This window comes from Bombyx mandarina, chromosome 08 (genome assembly GCF_030267445.1).
Source record: "Bombyx mandarina strain Sakado chromosome 08, ASM3026744v2".
In the NCBI taxonomy this organism is placed as follows: domain Eukaryota; kingdom Metazoa; phylum Arthropoda; class Insecta; order Lepidoptera; family Bombycidae; genus Bombyx; species Bombyx mandarina.
In genome coordinates, this window is record NC_143215.1 from 11,216,951 (window position 1) to 11,236,586 (window position 19,636).

General features: G+C 36.4%; 2 protein-coding genes across 3 annotated transcripts in view; one reads left to right on the forward strand and one right to left on the reverse strand.

Moving 5' to 3' along the window:
* Positions 1–938: 938 nt before the first annotated feature.
* On the forward strand, positions 939–6,053 carry LOC149502563 (uncharacterized). Its single transcript, XM_089729223.1, has one exon. It carries the CDS (start codon positions 1,114–1,116, stop codon positions 2,665–2,667), a length of 1,554 nt encoding a protein of 517 aa, XP_089585349.1. The 5' UTR covers positions 939–1,113; the 3' UTR covers positions 2,668–6,053.
* A 9,422-nt stretch (positions 6,054–15,475) lies between these two features.
* The window catches only part of LOC114251314 (uncharacterized), a 138,935-nt gene continuing 134,774 nt past the window's right edge, over positions 15,476–19,636 (reverse strand). For both annotated transcript variants that reach the window (XM_028185528.2, XM_089729532.1), the window contains exon 4: positions 15,476–19,357. In XM_028185528.2, the coding sequence (XP_028041329.2) occupies positions 18,260–19,357 (1,098 nt within the window). In that variant the 3' untranslated portion in view covers positions 15,476–18,259. The remainder of the gene's footprint in view (positions 19,358–19,636) is intronic.

Consider the following 19,636-nt stretch of genomic DNA (forward strand, 5'->3'; position numbering starts at 1 on the left):
TAATATGCGAACACTTTGAAAGCTCGTCCTAGAAGCCGGCTATAATCAATGATTATTGAATGGAGAAGTGTCCTTGAATTCAAGATGGAAATACACAAAATGCCAACTACATCATAAGAGCCATCAGTTTTTTTCCTACCTATGCTGATAGCCTTGAGAGGCTATTTCAGCGTAACCTTAACTAGTAGGTGAGCTCACAGGGCTCAAACCTGACGACGTTGCTAACACGAACCCTAGCAAGAGCCGTGCTTCGCAGAATCTACCACCGGATCGGAAACGCGACCCACTGAGAAGATCCGGCTAGAAACTCAGTGGGCTGTGTCTGTGGGTTAATTTACTCGCCGAGCCCTTGCAAGCGACGAGCTCGACGAGAACGATGACCGGTGCTTGAGGTACCTAAAAGCACCGTTAGTGGATCGGGAGGATCCGTGTTTTGGGCGACGTCGACTGCTTTCCATTCTGACCGCAGGATCGGGAATGGTCCGCATGATCGGGAATGGAGCTATCATTTTTATTGTAACTAATCATACAAGAAATTGAATTACGCCCTTTATTGAATGATGCAATCTCTTGCATTTATGCTGTATTAAATTCTAATGAGTATTAAACATATTGTTTGCAATAATAATGCTATAATTATAAATTGGGTTTTAAACTACCCCCTGTTTCATGTTGGAACAAAACAAAAACAAACTACACTTAAATGCTGCTGCTATGATTTCAATGGGGTTGTTGTGGTCTTAAAATTCCTTTGTGATCAGTACCAAGCTTATATTTAATTCTGCACGAAAAACAAAAATTTCAGATGGATTTTTGAATATTTTGGGGGAATATATTTAGTAAATTTTAGCAATCGATTAGTACCTTCGCTTGCTTACTAGTCTTTGGATTATAATGCGATATTAATTTTACAGTCGAGATTATTAAGTGTAGGGAGGGCGGGAACCTTCAAAAAATTTGGGACGGAACTTGAGAAGAGGGCCAATTAAAAAATTCATATCCTTTTTAATTAATTTAATTTGATATTCTGTAGATATTGTAGCATATTTTAGTTTATAACTGTATATATGTTTAGTTTATAATTGTATATTTTAGTACTTTAGCGTAGATAGTATGGAGTTGGAGGCGGGAACGGATCCCCCGGATCCGAATATTACTGAGGAGACAACTGATACGACTAACTCAAGGTTTAGCCAACCAATATTTTTCTGTGATGAGTTCGACCTTTCCAACGTATCTGAATTTGTCAACGTTAAATCGAAGAAATCCCAAAAAAAGAAACAACTTGTTAATTCTTTTAAACCAAAGATCTCGGACAAACAACTTTCGTTGCGCCCGCTGCAGCAGGCTTTGGCGGGAAATCTTGCAAATAACGTAAATAAGCTTATAGTGCCTCCTCGCCAAATTGTACAGACCTCACCAGAGCCTACTTCAGCGAGTCCTTCTATGACACCATCTGAGACCCCAATGGCTGACTCTGTTTACAGAAAAAAATACACTGAACAGGATCCTGGTCCATATATGGTCCATGTTACTTTAATTTCAGATTCTAATAGTACTACATCACTGCACCCACTTAAATTTGGAAATTTTCTAAAGAAAAGCAATCTTGGTAATATCTTACAGGATGGAATTAAACGAGTAGGTCGTAATCGCCTGGCAATAACTTTTAAAACACATAGTGATGCCAATATTTTCATATCCAACATGTCTATGAATCCATTGTATAATGTAGTGATTCCTACATATAATATATGTAAAATGGGTTTGATAAAGGGTATCCCTCAGGAGTGGACTCATGAGGACATTGTAGACAATCTGCAAATCCCAGAAGGCTATGGACAAATTATCAAATCCCGTAGATTAAACAGGAAGTCTGTCAACTCAGATGGAACTTCATGGATTCCTACTCAAACTGTGGTCTTGACTTTTGACGGACAGTCTCTTCCCTCTAGAGTGTATTCCTTTTTTTCAAGTATTCCAGTTGAACAGTATATTTATCCAACGGTACAATGTTTCAATTGTTGTCGCTTTGGACACACTCGTGTTCAATGCAGGAGCAAACCTAGATGTAATAAATGTGCTGGAGAGCACAGCGGACTGGCTTGTAATACTGAGACTTTTTCTTGTGTTAACTGTAGAGGTGAACATATGGCTACAAACAAATCTTGCCCTGAGTTTAGTAGACAAACAAATATTAAAAAACATATGTCTCAAAACCCCATTTCATACCAAGAAGCCTCTAAATTGTTTCCTATTGTAAAGAAATCATATTCGCAAATAACATCATCTATTCCACTATCTGCCCAAAGTTTAAATGATGTAGATAGTTCAAATTCTGTCTCTTACAAAAAAACTGTTATAAAGAAGCCTAAACAGGCATCTATTTTAAATAAGGGTTATGACAAATCAGAATATAAATCATTGATCCGCAGCATTTCATTTGATGAGTCTCAAGGTAAAGTAGGTTCCGCTTTGCAATCCAACAAAGAAAAGGATACACAGTTGCCATCTTCTGACACACTAAATAAATTGTTATCCACACTTATAAATATTATTGCTAATTCAGAACTACCAGAACACGTTGCTCTTTCACTTATAAATAATATTTCACTATCAATTTTCAATATTTTTAAATATGGACAGAGTCCTCCAGTGGAACTGTAAAAGCATAGTTCCTAAAAAACATGAAATTATATCTTTAATTAATTCACATAATATTTTTTTACTAGCCATATCAGAAACTTGGTTAGTTCCAGGTTCCAATTTCCGTATGGCCGGTTTTAATATTCTCAGACATGATAGACATGATGGGTATGGTGGCACAGCCCTTTTAATTCGTAATAATCACAGATTTTCTTCTTTGCCAATCCCAGCTTTTAACTCGGATATTTTACAAGCAGTGGCTGCCCGAGTAGGTGAGGTAACATATCTATCTGTGTACATTTCAGAAAAGGATTTATCTGTTCTGCCTATACTAGACAAAATCATTCAATCATTACCCAAACCAATAGTAGTTCTAGGGGATTTCAACGCTCACCACTTCTTATGGGGAGCACCCAATGATGATGCCATGGGAAATGGCTTAATGGAGATAATAAATGATCATAATCTTTGTGTTCTGAATGATGGGTCCCCCACTCGTCGCCCAGTTCCGGGTCAAGCCCCAAGTTATGTTGATATAACACTTAGTTCAGCCAGTTTGTCTTCACTGTTAAACTGGGAATGTTTAACGCTGTCCTGTGGCAGTGATCATTATCCCTTATTAATTTCCTTGCCCTCTGGTAAAACAGGCACTTTTAATCCACTACCGCCGTTATTTAAGTTCAGATTAAATAACTATGATTGGGAACTGTTTAGTCAAGAAGTTGAATCGAAAATTATGTCTTTTCCAAGTTTATCTACTCTTGATGATTATAACGATTATAACAACATAAACAAGGCGTATGATAACCTTATTACGGCATACTTAGCAGCTGCAGATAAACATATCCCCAAAAAGAATGTTGCCCATAAGAAAATATCTTCTCCCCCATGGTGGGACAAAGAATGTACAGAAGCTGTCAATAAAAGAAATGATGCAGAAAAACTTAATAAGCAATGTTTGACCATGCATAGTTATTTATTTTATAAAAATGTTGAAGCGGCCACTAAAAGGCTTCTTCGGAAAAAGAAAAAAGAGGGATGGAAAAGATTTTGTTCCAAGCTTTCGCCTGATTCGCCATCCTCCCTAATCTGGAAAAATATAAGAATGTTTAGATCTTCTTTTATAGCCTCATCTAGAAATTATACATCGCAAGAATGGATTAATCCTTTTTTGGACAATATCGCACCCACTATGGTTCCTAAGTTTGACCAATTGCCTTATACATACTCTTATATATCAGATAACTCTAATATTAATAATAACTTAGCGTGTTCATTTTCTTTGCCGGAACTTCAATTAGTTTTGAACCGGTTATCAGACTCCACTCCAGGATGTGATGGTATTCCTTACTCTTTCTTAATTAATTCAAAACCTATAACCCTATCATATTTACTGAATTTAATTAATTCTATAATAGACACTGGTATAATACCTTCTTCCTGGAAACATCAAATTATAATACCTATATTAAAGCCTAACAAAGATTCAAATAATCCTTTATCTTATAGACCTGTAGCGTTATCATCTGTTTTGGTAAAATTAGCAGAACATTTAATTAAACAAAGATTTGAGTGGTACGTAGAACATAACAATCTTTTGCCTTGCTCTCAATATGGGTTCAGAAGAGGTAAAGGTGTGTCCGATAGCCATGCCATTTTTGCAACAGACATTTTTTTGTCTTTTTCGAAATCTGAATCGGTTGTAGGAGCCTTTTTAGATATTCAAAGCGCGTATGATAATGTAAACTTAATTAAATTAAAAGAAAAAATGTCGGATTTAAAATTACCATTAAAATTTATTGATTTCATTTTTAATTTATATACTGGAAGGACTATTTCTTTACATATACCTGGTTTTGAGGATAAAATAAGAAAAGTTTGGAAAGGTATCCCTCAGGGTTCTGTTCTAAGTCCTCTATTATATGACATTTATACTTTCGATCTCCATTTAAGTGTTGATCCTTCCTGTTCCATCTTACAATATGCAGATGATGTCTTAGTTTACTCTGCTAACCGTGATATTAAAATAGCAGCGGAAACTCTTAACGATTCATTAAACAAGTTATCATCCTGGCTCTCTGCCCAAAATCTTTCGTTATCTAAATCTAAAAGTCTCATAGTTGTTTTTACGCGGAAAAGAAAAGTTCCCACCGTAAATATTTTTGTTGATGGAGAACGAATACCAGTGGTTAAAGAGGCGAAATTTCTTGGTCGCATTTTTGATTCTAGTATGAACGGTAACGCTCATATCAACGACATTGTAAGAAAATGTGAGAAAAACATAAATATTATGAGAGCTGTAAGTGGCGTTTGGTGGGGGTCTCATCCTGGTGTACTTAGATTAATGTATAATGCTTTGGTACGTAGTATATTAGACTTTGGCTCCATAACTTTTTGTCTTGAAAACAAACAACCTCTACATAAATTAGATTTATTACAACATAAAAGTCTCAGGATCGTTATTGGAGCCATGAATAGTACTCCAATAAATGCTTTACAAATAGAATGCTCTGAACCGCCGCTATCTTTGCGTAGACAATACCTTTCTGATAGATTTATATTTAAAATTCAACAATATCATGGACACCCCTTAATTTTGAAACTACAAAATCTTTGTGAAGTTATTAATGGACGAAATGCTTTCTGGCGTAACCGGAAAATCCCTTACTTAGTTTCTAGCTATAGAAGATTTTTAGAACTACGTTGTTCAATTCATAAATTTCAATGCCACTCAACTTTTTCATATGATTACGAGACTTTAATGTTTGTACCCGATATCAAGTTATCAATAGATATCCAAAAAGGATCAAGCTCGGCAAACTCAAAATTAGCCTCCTTTATTAAAAACTTAGAACCTAAATCGGAGGATTTCTATACTGACGCGTCTAAATCCGTTTCCTCGGATGAAAAAAGCGTAGGAGCTGCTTTCTTAAGACTCTCGTCAGGTCATTTTCGTCTTTATAAATATCCACATCTTTCTTCAAACTTTGTTGGAGAAGGCATGGCTGTCCTTGAATGTGTCAAATATATAATTTGCAATAAAATAGAGAATTCATATATATTTTCTGATTCATTGAGCTTTCTTCAGTCTCTTTTATCAAATCCATTTAAAAAGAAACCTCCTTGTCCGCTTTCTCTTGAGGTAAAACTTAAATTAAAAGAATGTCATGATTCAAATTTACGAGTCACATTAGCATGGATTCCTGGCCATTCGGGCATCCAAGGAAATGAATTGGTAGATTATTTAGCTGCTATGGCCGCAAGGCAGGGTAATACATATATTGACAAAGTGTATACTCAAGACCTACTAGAAAAGCCTCGGGAGTATCTTTTAAAAGATTGGAACTCCGAGTGGGAAAAGTCTTGTTTATCAAAAGGTGGACGATATCGTCGTCTTCATATCAAAATTAATTTAAAACCTTGGTTTTCTAAGTTTAATTTCCCAAAAAAAGTAACATCTACCATATCGAGATTAAGATTTGGCCATTGTAGTTTACCCAGTCATTTATCGAGAATTGGTGTCGTTGACTCAGATGCTTGTGAACATTGCAATACCAATGGAAACATCGAACATACATTATTTGAATGTGTCAAATACAAATCCAAACCACTTTATGAATTCCTTATAAAATTTCGTGCTCCTCTCCCTTGTGACTCCTACACTATACTTTCCTTTGTTGATTTCAAATATACTAAAGCTCTTATTTCTTTTCTAACCTTCCATAATATTTTATTATAATATCTTTTCTTCTTTACATTACTATATTTTACTATATGTATATATTGCCCTAGTTCCTCCTATACCGCCTATTTCTAAAGTCCCTGCTCCTATCCCTCTACACTGGAATATCATGGCAACTTGACATTTCAAGATGAAGTTACTATGTCGCCTTTGGCTGACTCGACTCTGGCTAAAATAAGCTTCCGAATGAAGTTTGATCGCCATATTGAAGAAAAAAAAAAAAAAAAAAAAAATTTTACAGTCATCGAAAACTGTATAGGATTCAAAATGTAAGAAATAGTATATAATAATATGTATAATAAAAATATTAAATTCGAGATTATACCTTCAAAGTAGTTTTAATTAACTACCTATACTTAGTTTCGTAAGCTGAATTTGTTTTTCGTTTACTTTAAGACTTGCACATTATTCCTGATTCGGCTTTGTTTTTTTTTTACGTCCTGTATAAAAAAAAAACCGTATAAAATACTAATTACGCAAACTCACTCTAATATCTTAGTTTTAAACGGAAACATAATTAGAGAACCTCGTTTATGAAAAGTTAAAGACTCGAAAACGGAAATGTTAATGTTGCCTCGCTTACTGGAATAGCTTGTGACGATATCTCGAGCGTGTAAATTCTGAAACTGTCTTCTCTGTAAGTTTCATTAACTCAGCTTTCGAAACAAAATTTGATTTTGTTATGTTATGCCCCTCACACTCGTACCTAAGTCAATATATCAATTCTTATAAACACACTAGCCGTACTCGCCCGCTTCGCTGGGCATTTAAAATTAACATTATTATTTACTGTCATTATTATTAGGGAGTCCAACACTCATACAAATATTAGCCTATCCATTATGTACATGTATTTTCTACATGGATACCAAGTTTCAAGTCAATCGAATGCATGGTTCAGTAGTTATAACGGAACATCCGTAAAAACCACTGTAGATTTATACATTAGTACAGATAATGTACTCAAACTCTTAGTTCTTAAGTTCTAAATCATTGTTACTATATAAGATACTTATTTCCTTTATGTTACTAAATCATTTGTATATTGTTTACTTTACATGAAATCTTCATTTGTAATTAGAACAGCTTGTTATTCGAATATGTTTTGGTTTAAAACTCAGATATTATGGATGAGTTCTAAAACTATTCGCGCTCGATTGGCCGTGACCACGTACGCTGCAAAGTGTTTGAGAGTCACCACCAGAGAAATGATAAAGGAGGTTAAGCGGTGAAGGTAGTTTTAATTGAGTCTGCAATTCGCCAAATTCTTTTTAAAACAAAATATTTAGCCCACCACAAACGTCCACTGCTGGACATAGGCCTCGCCCAAGGTACATCCAGCCGATTCCCGTGACCTTCAACCGATCGTCAGACCATCTTGTGGGAGGCCTACTTACGCTAGGACTTCCGGTCGCCACTCACGAGCTCATAGAACCCAGTGACCATCTGTTCTATGAGTCCTGTCCTGCTTACTGCTACTGCACTTGCAATTCTTCAGCCTATGTCAGTTAGTTTAGTTATTTTACAAATCTCTTCATTCCTGATTCGATTTCGGAGGAGGGAAACTTCGAATATAGCCTATTGCTCTTTGAGCCTTCTGGTAAGGCCCATTGTTGTTCATATAGTTTTTCTCTAATTAGTAATTTTGATACAACCTTGTACTGTCTTTTGTCTTCTTCTACTTGCCCTTATCCCACTATGCCTTTGTGCCGTATTAAATTTCTCCGTTCAAGTCTATCATAAATCATCTTTGGACTAACACCCTTCTCTCACATGGATATGCGGATAAGAGGATTTTAAGCTATTGCATAGCTTCTATCGCGGGCCTTGAGCGCGGCGACTGAATCAAGAAATTCCGTAACGAAAATAACCTGACACCCCCCCTACGCCTACTATGTAGCTCGCGTTCAACACATTCACACGTTGCGCTGGTGTAGTGTTTGTGAATAAGCGCGCGGCGTGACGTCGCACTGCATGAGCATCATGAAAAGTCTGCCCATCTCTCTCTGACGCGGTCTAGCTTATAAGTGTGAAGGGGACAGTTAATGTTTTGCTTTTGTTAATGTTTATAAATATGGCGTGGTCTTATTTTTATTATTGTTTTAATATTAAATTATTAGTGTCTAATTGTAATTGCATAAGTTGATAAAAAAATGCTTTGGAATAGCTTTACCGCGGCAGTCCCCGAGTGCCACACGTCTTTTTTTCACACAGTCCGTCCAAGTATTTTTTGGAATGGTATTGTGATTTAGTTAATACGTCTAACGTACATATTACGATAATACATATGATAAGAATAGTCTAAGCGAAATGACATTATCATAAAAATGGACGTACACACGGAATACGTACAAATATATGATAAAATTTGGAACCCTAAATGGATCGGTAATAACACAAGATACAAACGTACGCATGAAAGGAGAAGTTTCACGAAAACTCCGTTCGAAGAATACTTGATCATTATTAAACCTTTCCTAAAATGGGAACGGAGTTTTAAAAGTTTCCTTGTTAGAAGCTTTTGTGGAGTTAAATAAGCCGAAACCGTGATGTGGAGGGCGGGTGACATTACGTCGGGATGCTTTCAAATTTATTTGTGAAAAAGAAGACCATCTGACATGATAATTAAAGGGAAATCACTAAACTATTCATTTTTCAAAGAAAATACTTACTATCCATAAAAGCATCTTGTAATAAAAATCTAATTCACAAATTTTATGCGTAATTATTGAGTTTGTTTTGAGGCTCGCTCGCGTTGGCTCACCATTTTGCTTTAGCGGCAACGCTCGGGCGTCCTGACGGGCCGCTGTACTACGGAGACCAGCGTCGTTGGTCGTCAACGATTGCCTCAACGACCCGACGGTCGTATGTCCTAGGGGTGGCTCGCGAGTTCGGTTGTAATGTTGACCGCGGGAACCCGCCTACTCTGATCAGGTTCTGACCTAAGGTGGAGATTGGACGTCGGGTTAGAGAGCACAAGGGGAGTCGTTTGGTGCGGTAGGGTCCTAAAAACATCCTTGGGCCCGCAGTCTGCTCCCAACATCTGCAGATCGTCAAGTTCCCCGCGTGCCTTCTAAGCGCGGACACCTCATAGGAAGTTTAGCGCCCTGCCCAAAAAAATACATTTTGCCCATTTCTCCCCAAAGGCGTTACTTATCCACTCCTGCCTAAAGCTCTAGATGGTTGTTTAATAATACAATTGAGACTTCAACCTCGTGTCGTGTTTAAAATGTATGGGCTACGTTGTTTATCTAACGGATAAATAAATAAAAAACGTTGCCAATAGGTATCCCTTGCATTCCGTTAGATATTTTTAACAACAGCTATATTTTCCCCTTAAATTAGAATCCGTGATTGGTTTGCGGCAGAAATAGGACGGAAGGTCTTTAATTTGTCGAATCCTCCGTACGGATATCGAATGCTATGGCGCAAAGGCGATGCGATACAGTTTATTGGGATCAAATCGCGCACGTCCCCTCGCGACTTCAATATGTGAGTCGATATTTTCGCGATAGACTATTCCGATTCAAAAAAAAAAACGAAGCCGGCACAGACCCGTTTGCTTACAAAGCACGGGCTTAATACGCGACTCACATCTCGTAGTCCAATAAAATCAAAGCAAGTATTTATTTAACAAGTTTTCTTTTCTGTACAAACACAATCCACACGTCTCAGGTTTAACGGCCGGGGGCAATCACGCTCTTTGATTTCAAATTGATTTCTTACAATGTACAGAGTTCGATTGTGGGGAATGTGTTTAATCCACTTTATAAGGTATTGTATTGATTCAGAACATAACAGTGCTTTTTTATTTTATTGGATCGAAGTTCCTTATGGGACGATGCGGGGGGGTACCCTAACCGGGAAAAAACGTCCGTAACGTAAGATTTTTATTAGTAATGCACACAGTGTACGACTTAACTTTGTAATAACGTACAAAAAGTTACATATTTTTTTATCATTCATTGACCACGATCTCAGAGCGTTCGTTTGCGCAATACACTAACTCTTTTATGCAAACAACTGTGAATGAAGTGTACTACAATAAGTTCGCACTTTACCGAATGACCGTGGGTTGTTGCGAAATCTCCAGTTTTATTTTCTTTCTACCTCGAATAGAACTTAAAATTAATATTTTTATAATAAGGAACTTCATTCCTATCCGGTGTCCCACGACACCACACATCTTTTTTTAAGAATTCTGTTTGAAGAGCGTGTTTCCACACCATACAATATAATGAATGATATCCTGATTATAGGTACTTAGAGGCAGTGTCCGGAATTATGCCCGATTTTCTTTCATGGAATTTCCGAGATTCGATTTTGTTCTTGAGCATTGTTAAAGATCTAGAAGAAATATAAATTATGTGAAGGTCATATCGTATTAATGATTTATAGTAATTGAAAAAAAAATCTCACAGGCACACTAAGCTATTAGAAATGAAAAACCTATTTAATTCAATCTATAAAATGCATACTTGAAAAACACCGCGTCTTTAATGAATCATTAAAGACGCAATGCATACTTGAAAAATACCGCGTCTTTAATGAATCATTAAAGATGCGGTATTTTTAAGTATGCATTTTAAGTGACACGGCCACAAGCGATGCATTTAATAGGTGTGCAGGTATTAAAAGTATTCCAGTGCCGTGCTCATCACACTGAAAATTTCATTTCGTCTCAGTTTCGAGGTCAGGAAATTGTCAGTGTGACGGAGTTGTCAGACTGCGAAAACTAAAATGAACATTCGCCAGGGCTTTGGCAAGTTGCATTGAATTTACGGCAAAAATGTTAACAGTTAAAAGTTTTCTTAAGTTTAAAAGTTTATAAACTTAAAAAACTCACTAATATTTCGATTCGCCTAATACGATCGCAGCTTCGAAGAACGGCTTAATACTAAATAGGTTAATGCGAAGAACAGAGGTCTCGAAATCGAAGAAGAAAGTCAGAACCAGCCTGTCGGGTCGGAACGCTATACACCGCTGACCGAGCTGCTCTTCCAGAGTACGTCTGGCGACGACGGTAACGTGTACCGCAGTCGCCGTCGCATTGTCCCATCCTCCTGGTGCCAGCGTACTAGAGTAACGTTAGCGTGGGGCGCAGCCTGGACTCTTTCAGGTTGCCCATGACCATCACTGAGACTGCTGACTCTCTTATCCCTAGCTCGATATAATCAAAATCTGAAAGCTATTTGTACTCAAATTATAATCAAACATCTACTGAATTATCTACCAATAAATTAACTTGAAAATGAATACTCTATACCTGAAGTTGATCGAAGAACTTCATATTAATATTCCGGTATTGAAAGCTAGAAATCTAGAATGTAGATGTTATAATTAAAAAAAACACATTTTTCGTCTCCTATTATTCCATACAATTGTCGAATGTTGTCAGAAAAGTTTTTGACCTCAACCAGAAATTGAAACACTGTGAATAATTAGTGTCCTTAACCACTATACTCACGAAGATTTAAAAAAAAGTAATAGTGATTTCAAGAGCCATCCAAGGCGAGACACGGCATAAAAGTTAAGGAATCTGTAGACTCTGAAAGTGCTCTGAGCTAATACTAAAAAGTTGAAACAACTCTTAAAAGCTGGCAACCCTGAAACGGCCACACAAAATCGTATCACCTACAATTGGAAATGTCACTGGGTCGGGCGTTTTGTTCTCAAACTACAACATCGGCGTTTATTATTTTAATTGAAGTGTGCATGTTTCAGAAGAATATTTTTAACACCATGATACTGTTATTTACGAACTAGAAAGTTCGGTGATATTAAAACTAGCTCTTAAAGAAGCGATGAAAAATTATTATATGACGTTCTTGATTTGCGTTTTAGAATATTGCGATTTAAACTCGTCATCTGTTGCAAAAATAATAACCGCAATACCGATTATTTATTATAAAATGCTAGAAAGTCCTTAATTCTTTCTAAATTGCACACAAAACAGACAGTAGAAGAAGATATTCAGCAACACGAAATCCGAACTTAATATTAACGGACAGATAAGACAGGACAGACAGTAAACATTTTGATATTTAGATTAATACTAGCGACCCGCCCACGCTTCGCTTCGGGAACTGTAATTTATTATTGATCTTATTGAATTTTCTATCTTCATTGATGATAGACTGAGAATAGACTCAATATACTTTGTGAAGCTTGGTAAAATTTTGGTATGGAAGGGTCTAAACGGAAAGGGAATTGTCAGCGATTTGAATTTGAAATGTGCTACTAGTGAAAAATGCTCATGATGGAGACAGCATATTGTACCAACGTTTCTACAGTTAAGGACTTCAAAAATTAAAACGCGACGATCCATCGACTGCCTATCCATTGAGTACTCCGGACGTAATTACGGAAAGATAATGCCACAAAAAACTCTGCATAGCGCTAAAATCAATCGCAGCTGAGCGACGTTCAACTCTAGCATATGTGGACGCTGTCTTAAACGCTGTGACGGAAGTAGCAAACAAAAATAAAAATAAAACAGATTGAGTGATAAGATTATAGATAGAAACCACAACCTGAACTCCTGAGGTTATCGACTAGGGAGAAGACGTTATTTATTACATATTTATTACAAAGAATTTAGGCAGTGAACATGATCTAAGTGATCATGATTATAGTCTACCGTACGGAACTCGTCATTTAAGTTTGGAATACTTACGTGAAAATTTCGTAACAGAGCCAGTTACAAAACGGTTTCAGGTTTTGGAATGAGATAAATTTAGGGCGCGCGCTTGTGGGTTTTCAAATGAAATTTTTCGGGACTGTTTTCTGTTGGACTTACAAAAGTGGCACGGAAAAGGAGCCTTCAATTATAAAGGGCGAGTTTTTAATGGTTTTCCGACTGCTGATGTGTTTTTTAAACGTCAATTTAAGCTTTTATAAGGGATCGTGTGTTTAAATTGTGTTTGTTATTCAAGTCTGAACTGAATTGGCATTAAACGAGAATGGACAGTTTGTATTGTTAACAATTATCTCGACATTTAAATTATCAATTTAAAATTATACAATTCTTAATGTTTAAATGACCAAACGGTCTGATTATGAACCAAAATGTTTTGTATCCTCCCACCACAAAGGATATAATGTGGGAGTTTCAAGTGGCTATCTAGTTGCATTAGTCTTACCTAAATTGCATTTTATTGCCTTTTATTTATTTCACTTTTACACTAAACACAATATTGCAAATTACCCGAGCACAACAATGGCGGAGAATTTTAGGTGCGTGAGAGCAGACGTAGACACTAACGCGCATGCGCACTTGTACCCAGGGAGAAAAAGTTACACTTTCTTCCCTGTACAGTGGGAGGAAAAGTTACACTTTCTTCCCTGTACAGCGGGACGAAAACCGAACTTCGGCCTAGGTAGGAGAAAAAATGCCTTTGTAAAATGAAATTGGCGTTAATTCAACTTGCAAATTCTTTATCGAAGTAGTAGGGACTATGCATCACAAGCTCTGTCGTAACGGTGACCTATCAAGAATAAGAATGGACGTCGAAGTGTCCAGAAACCATAAGACTTCGTAGCACTTATTAGAAAGAAGCGAATGAATTCAAATTATGTTTATATAAACTTTCGGTCTATAGAATCAGGAAGAACATTTAAAATACCATCCGTGTATAATATTTGGCACACTTTAAAAAGGTTCTCGCTTAGGCCGCTGATAAAATTAAATCAAAATCATATTTTCGATCGGTTGTACATGTTTAAAAAACAAACCCGTTTCGTTATAAAAAGGCTTCAGGTACCTACGTACGTTTTGTTTGTTCGTAACAAAACGCTCCGTCCGTATACATACCTCGAGGGCTACATGTAAAATTCATGAATCGCTCCCACTGTGCGAATGTTATCGCTTGTCCGCGCCGCTAACCATATCTATATTGTGTTTTGTTTTGAGTATACCTACACTGAATTTTTGAACACGAAATGCTATTTTCCGATCGAGTTTCACAGGTAAGAGCGAAAAAAGAACTGGAAACGTGGTAGACAGGTTCGTTTGCCACTAACACCCTACACGCAGTCCTCAGTTGAACCCGTATTGTAACGCAAAGCCAGAAATGCTTATCAATACGCAATTATGTATTAAAAATAAATGAAAAACTTATTTTTAACACGCTTTTATTAGCTTCAGACGTATGTATGTTAGTATACGGAATCTTTGAACATGATTTTGACCCCCTTCAAAACGTCGGATTAAGTCGAAATTTGGTATACTTATTAAGGGCCGATGAAAATTCAATATTTAAAAAAATAATTGAAAAAATTGAAATTCAACTAAAAAATGAAAAATAAATGATAGTTTAAAGAAACTAATAAAATACGCTTTTATAGTAAATTTTATAGAAAAATCGTGGGGTGCATGGTATCAGTAGATATAAATATTTTATGAACAGATTTGAGTAGAAGGGTTATTTTGATAATATCCTGAAAAGCACCCCACGCTTTTTTTTGCAATCAAATAATTTTTTTTTACACAATTTATAATTCAAATTTATTCAAATTTTATTTTCTATTTTTTAGTTGTAATTTCTATAAAAGCGTATTTTGTTAGTTTTTTTAAACTATTATTTATTTTTAGATTTACGGTGCTGTTGGTGTCTATTGTGAACTTGCAGACACCATTATGTCTATTTCAGTCGTGGTATGTCTTGAATGACGAAACAGCCTTTTTTTAATACAATTACTGGTGGTAGGACCTCTTGTGAGTCCGTACGGGTAGGTACCACCACCCTGCCTATTTCTGCCATGAAGCAATAATGTGTTTCGGTTTGAAGGGTGGGGTAGCCGTTGTAACTTTACTTGAGACCTTAGAACTTATATCTCGAGGTGGGTGGCGCATTTACGTTGTAGATGTTTATTTGCTCCAGTAACCACTTAACACCAGGTGAGCTGTGAGCTCGTCCATCCATCTAAGCAATAAAAAAAAATTTATAATTTCAACTCTGTGTCCCAAGTGCTGTCATCAATTAACATCAAGCTTACCACATGCTCGTCTAGCTCAAAAAGGATATTGTTCTTTGAAATCAATTTTGTATTTTCTTGGGTTAGTAACGGTCCATAATGAAACAACAATTAGATTCAAGTCGTGTATTCTCTGAAACACTTACATATAATTCATTTAATTTAATTAACACAGGCATTAAAACAACAGCTCTCTGACTAGAATTCTTTCGTTTGTTTATCTTATACCATACATTCATATCGTTTAGATATATAAAATATTATATTTAAATAATATATTTAAGCGCTTTGTAGAGAAACTTTTGCCTTCAACGAAACGAAAATATTTGCAGACTTGTACACTTGGCGGGAAAAGGTCGAGTCTATAGACAAAATAGCATTATTAATTTAGCGGTATTTGTATTATTATCCTTCTAATTCAGGCAACTATTTTCGAAACACATGTCATATTTGAAAAAATTCCAAAAAAAAAAAACAAAATAATCCTAACACAGAGGATTTAAAGACACTTATTTTTAGATATTTGTGAAGCATTGTCCAAATATATAATAGTTACATCTTAAAAAATAATCCACATCCATCCGTTTTATTAGAAATGTCCATTGTAAATTTACATTGACAAAATTTGTAATAAATAAATAAATAAATAAATATTTACTAACAATCACGCCACGTTAACTGGTCCCGTGATAAGTTCGTAAAGAGCTTGTGTTACAGGTAACCAGATAACGGAAATAAATGTAAGATTTTTTATTATACACATACACATATTTAATATACATCCATAACCCTGGAAAAGACATTTATATTTATCATACAAATATCTTCCCTTGGCGGGATTCGAACCCGCGACCCCCTTGTGTAGTGACCATGTCACTTACCACTACACCAGATGGCCGTAAACGACTTTTAAAGTCCTCGTCTCAATTTAACTAACAAAATGTCAACAAATGTATGTGAGTATACATATATTTTGTGTAAATAATTTTCATTAACGTTCTAAACAGTATTTATCTCATAAAATATATTATTTCTGGTACAGAAGTTTTACATAAATAATTACAGCAAATAGAGTTTTATTTCGAATACTTTTCGCCGTCATGTAACAAACACGGGGTTAACTGACGATTTTTGAATAAAATCTGCAAATTATCGTTCGTACAGCAAAGTAGTTATAACTCCTAACCCATGCATCAGCCCGCTGAGTTTCTCGTCGGATCTTCTCAGCGGGTCGCGATTCCGATCCGGTAGTAGATTCATTCGCGAAGCAATTGCTCTTGAGTTGTTAGGTCTCCTTCGGAGGCACTCGGGCAGTTGTTAGCGAATCCCACTCCTCCTAGCTGAGCATTTTCTCGCCCACCTGTCCTGGAGAAACTGGAAAGGCCTTCGGGCCACCAGTAATCTTTCAATAATAAAAAAGAAGTTACAACTCTGTGCACGTAATAAGTAACAAGCAGTCCCCTTAGTTTTTATTTCACCAATTTCCTAAGTTCGATTACGTATTTGTCGGCGCACTAGATATATACCATATATATATATATATATTTTTTTTTTTTTGAAAACATATTTACCATCTTAAATAAAGTTAAACAAACATTTATTTTACTCTAAAATCTAAAACCTATTTAACTAAAAGCGTTTATGACTAGATTATTTAATGATATTAAATGCGCTTTCATAAATCTATGAATAGATTATGATATTTAATGCTTTGAAACTATTGAAGATAGTAATTCAAAATGTTATAGTAAAATAAAACCCGACTGCAGAAATACAACAATAAAATTAATTGTACTTACTAATCACATATTCAAGAGCATTCGTTTACTTAACAGTTACTAACTGAGGAATATTAAACACATGACAGTAGGGAATCTGAGATTGGGATCAATATTCTCCTGAAATAAATAGTTATCTTCCTTCTAGAATACTCGGAATATGAACAAAAACTTAACTGAAAATAGCAAATAAAATAATCAAAAGCATGCATTGGACGGTTGCAAAAAAATAATAATGAAAATACTTTATAATATTATAAGAATGTCTGAAGAATTCATTAACCACGGTGATGCTTAGCATTCAATATTCATAATAATACTATATAAGTCGTTGAATAAACTTTTTCAAACATAACGTTTTCACTATATATTTTTAAAATACTATTTTCCTATTATAATATTATCCACATTATATGCTATTTACACACTGTTTACTAACATTATCAACAAATCACCACATAAATACTATGTTCTCGCATTAAATACATATTATAATGTTTTGAATGTGAAAGCTTTGAATATAATTTTATTAAACTACAATAATGTGCATCACTTCATTGCGAGTCACACGTTAAATTCATAATAATTTTATTTAACACCTTAATTTTTATTAATGGTAATTTAAAATTATTTTTTTCGTCACAACAAAGACTTTTAGCAGAGCTCTCAAAATAATACATTAAAAATGAAGCTAGATTTTTTTATAGGTCTATCGACAGTCAAGCAGTAAAATTAACGTAGAACATGTTTGAAGTTTTTTTTTTGTGATGCGGAATAAACTTTTACAACACTATAACAATAATAATTTGAGAAATAATTAAATTATTCAATCTAAGCCTATGGAATATTTCGTAAATCTCTACGATACACTGAAGAAAAAAGTACATGCTAACGATATGGAGGAACCCTGTTGGAGAACTCGTAACACCTACGTTACACTCAATATTCATAGGAAACTTCATATTTGGTCAACATTCAGAAAGGAAGGTCTAGTTGAGTATTACATAGAGCAACTTAATATAAACATTCACAAATAACAATGTTGATCCGTGGTCAAACCGCGCTTTCATTACTGTCTTAACACGCACTAAATTAAAGCACTACACAATTACCCGTTTTATAAAGCCTCTTGTTTCGTGTTGTTTTTATTGGGCCAGGAGAGAAGGAGCTGCTCGTCTGCCGATTGATCTGATTGCATGTTTTCAGAGATGACTGGAGAGTATGTTAAGCCACCGAGAAGAGCGCCACTGGAGCGTGATTGTTGCCGACACAGCGGACGCCGAGTGGGAGACTCGCTCTCGTCGGACATAGCGCGAGTGACGGTGATACGTGGCGACTGACGTCTCCGTCGGTCTCTAGTCCCACCTTCTTCAAGGCCCAGAGCCCGACCGAGCACCACGTGCGGCGGCGCCCGAATTATCGGAATAGCACAAGTACGTCTTGATATTTCTTCTTCTTGAGAATCTTGCAACATGTTACAGGAAGCGGCACGTTGCGCCGGACGCTCCGAACCCCGAGATCCCATCGCCGCGGCATCAGACAGCCTTCTTGTTGTCGGTGGACGTATACAGCCGGAGCCAGCTGATAGCGATGGTCTTCGAGATCCACACGCACTTGGGGTTCGGGCCTGAATTTCTTGGGTTACTTCACTTTTCGTCATCCGCTTTCGTCTGTAATTTCGAAGAGAATCGCGGAGAGCTCTGCTTCGAATACCGTACAAAATGCCGTTAACGGGAGGGGCAGCCGCCAGTAGGGTTGCCGATAGTGCGGCCAGCATTTGTGGCGGAGCAGACACAGCGGGCCATATTAAAATGCAATAATAAGGGAAATATAATATTGCCAGTGACCCGAGCGGTTGTAGCACTGCGGATAATGCTCGGTGACGTGGTGGTGGTGGAGGTGAGAATGGATTCCTTTGATGTGTAACCGTCACTTGCGCAGATATTGTGACTTCGTAAATTGCCGCAGCAATCCTATGTCGATGGTAGCGCGCTATACGAAGGATTTTCAAGCTGCACATAAGCACTAGAGTAACTGGTATCAGTAATGTCACCAATGCGTAAAGAAGACAGAAACCCAGGCCTGCTGGCCCAGCCCCGCAGTCTGGAGCGCAACTTCCTAATCCAGAACTATAGGTTAATGGTGGCTGAGCGGCAGCCAATGGAGCCAGTAGTGCTGCCGTTGCTACCCATCCACCTGCGACGCAAATCATCACCTACACAAAAAAAACATAAAATTAGAACTGAAACCGACACGCCTTGTACACGACGATACGCCACAAATTGTAAATCTATACTAATATATAAATCTACAGTGGTTTTTACGGATTTTCCGTTATAACTACTGAACAATGCATCTGATTGACTTGAAACTTGGTATCCATGTAGAAAATACATGTACTTAATGGATAGGCTAATGTTTATATGAGTGTTGGACTCCCTACACCAGTTGCGGAGGGGTTTAATAATGAGAATCTTTGTGGGGGTGAGAAATA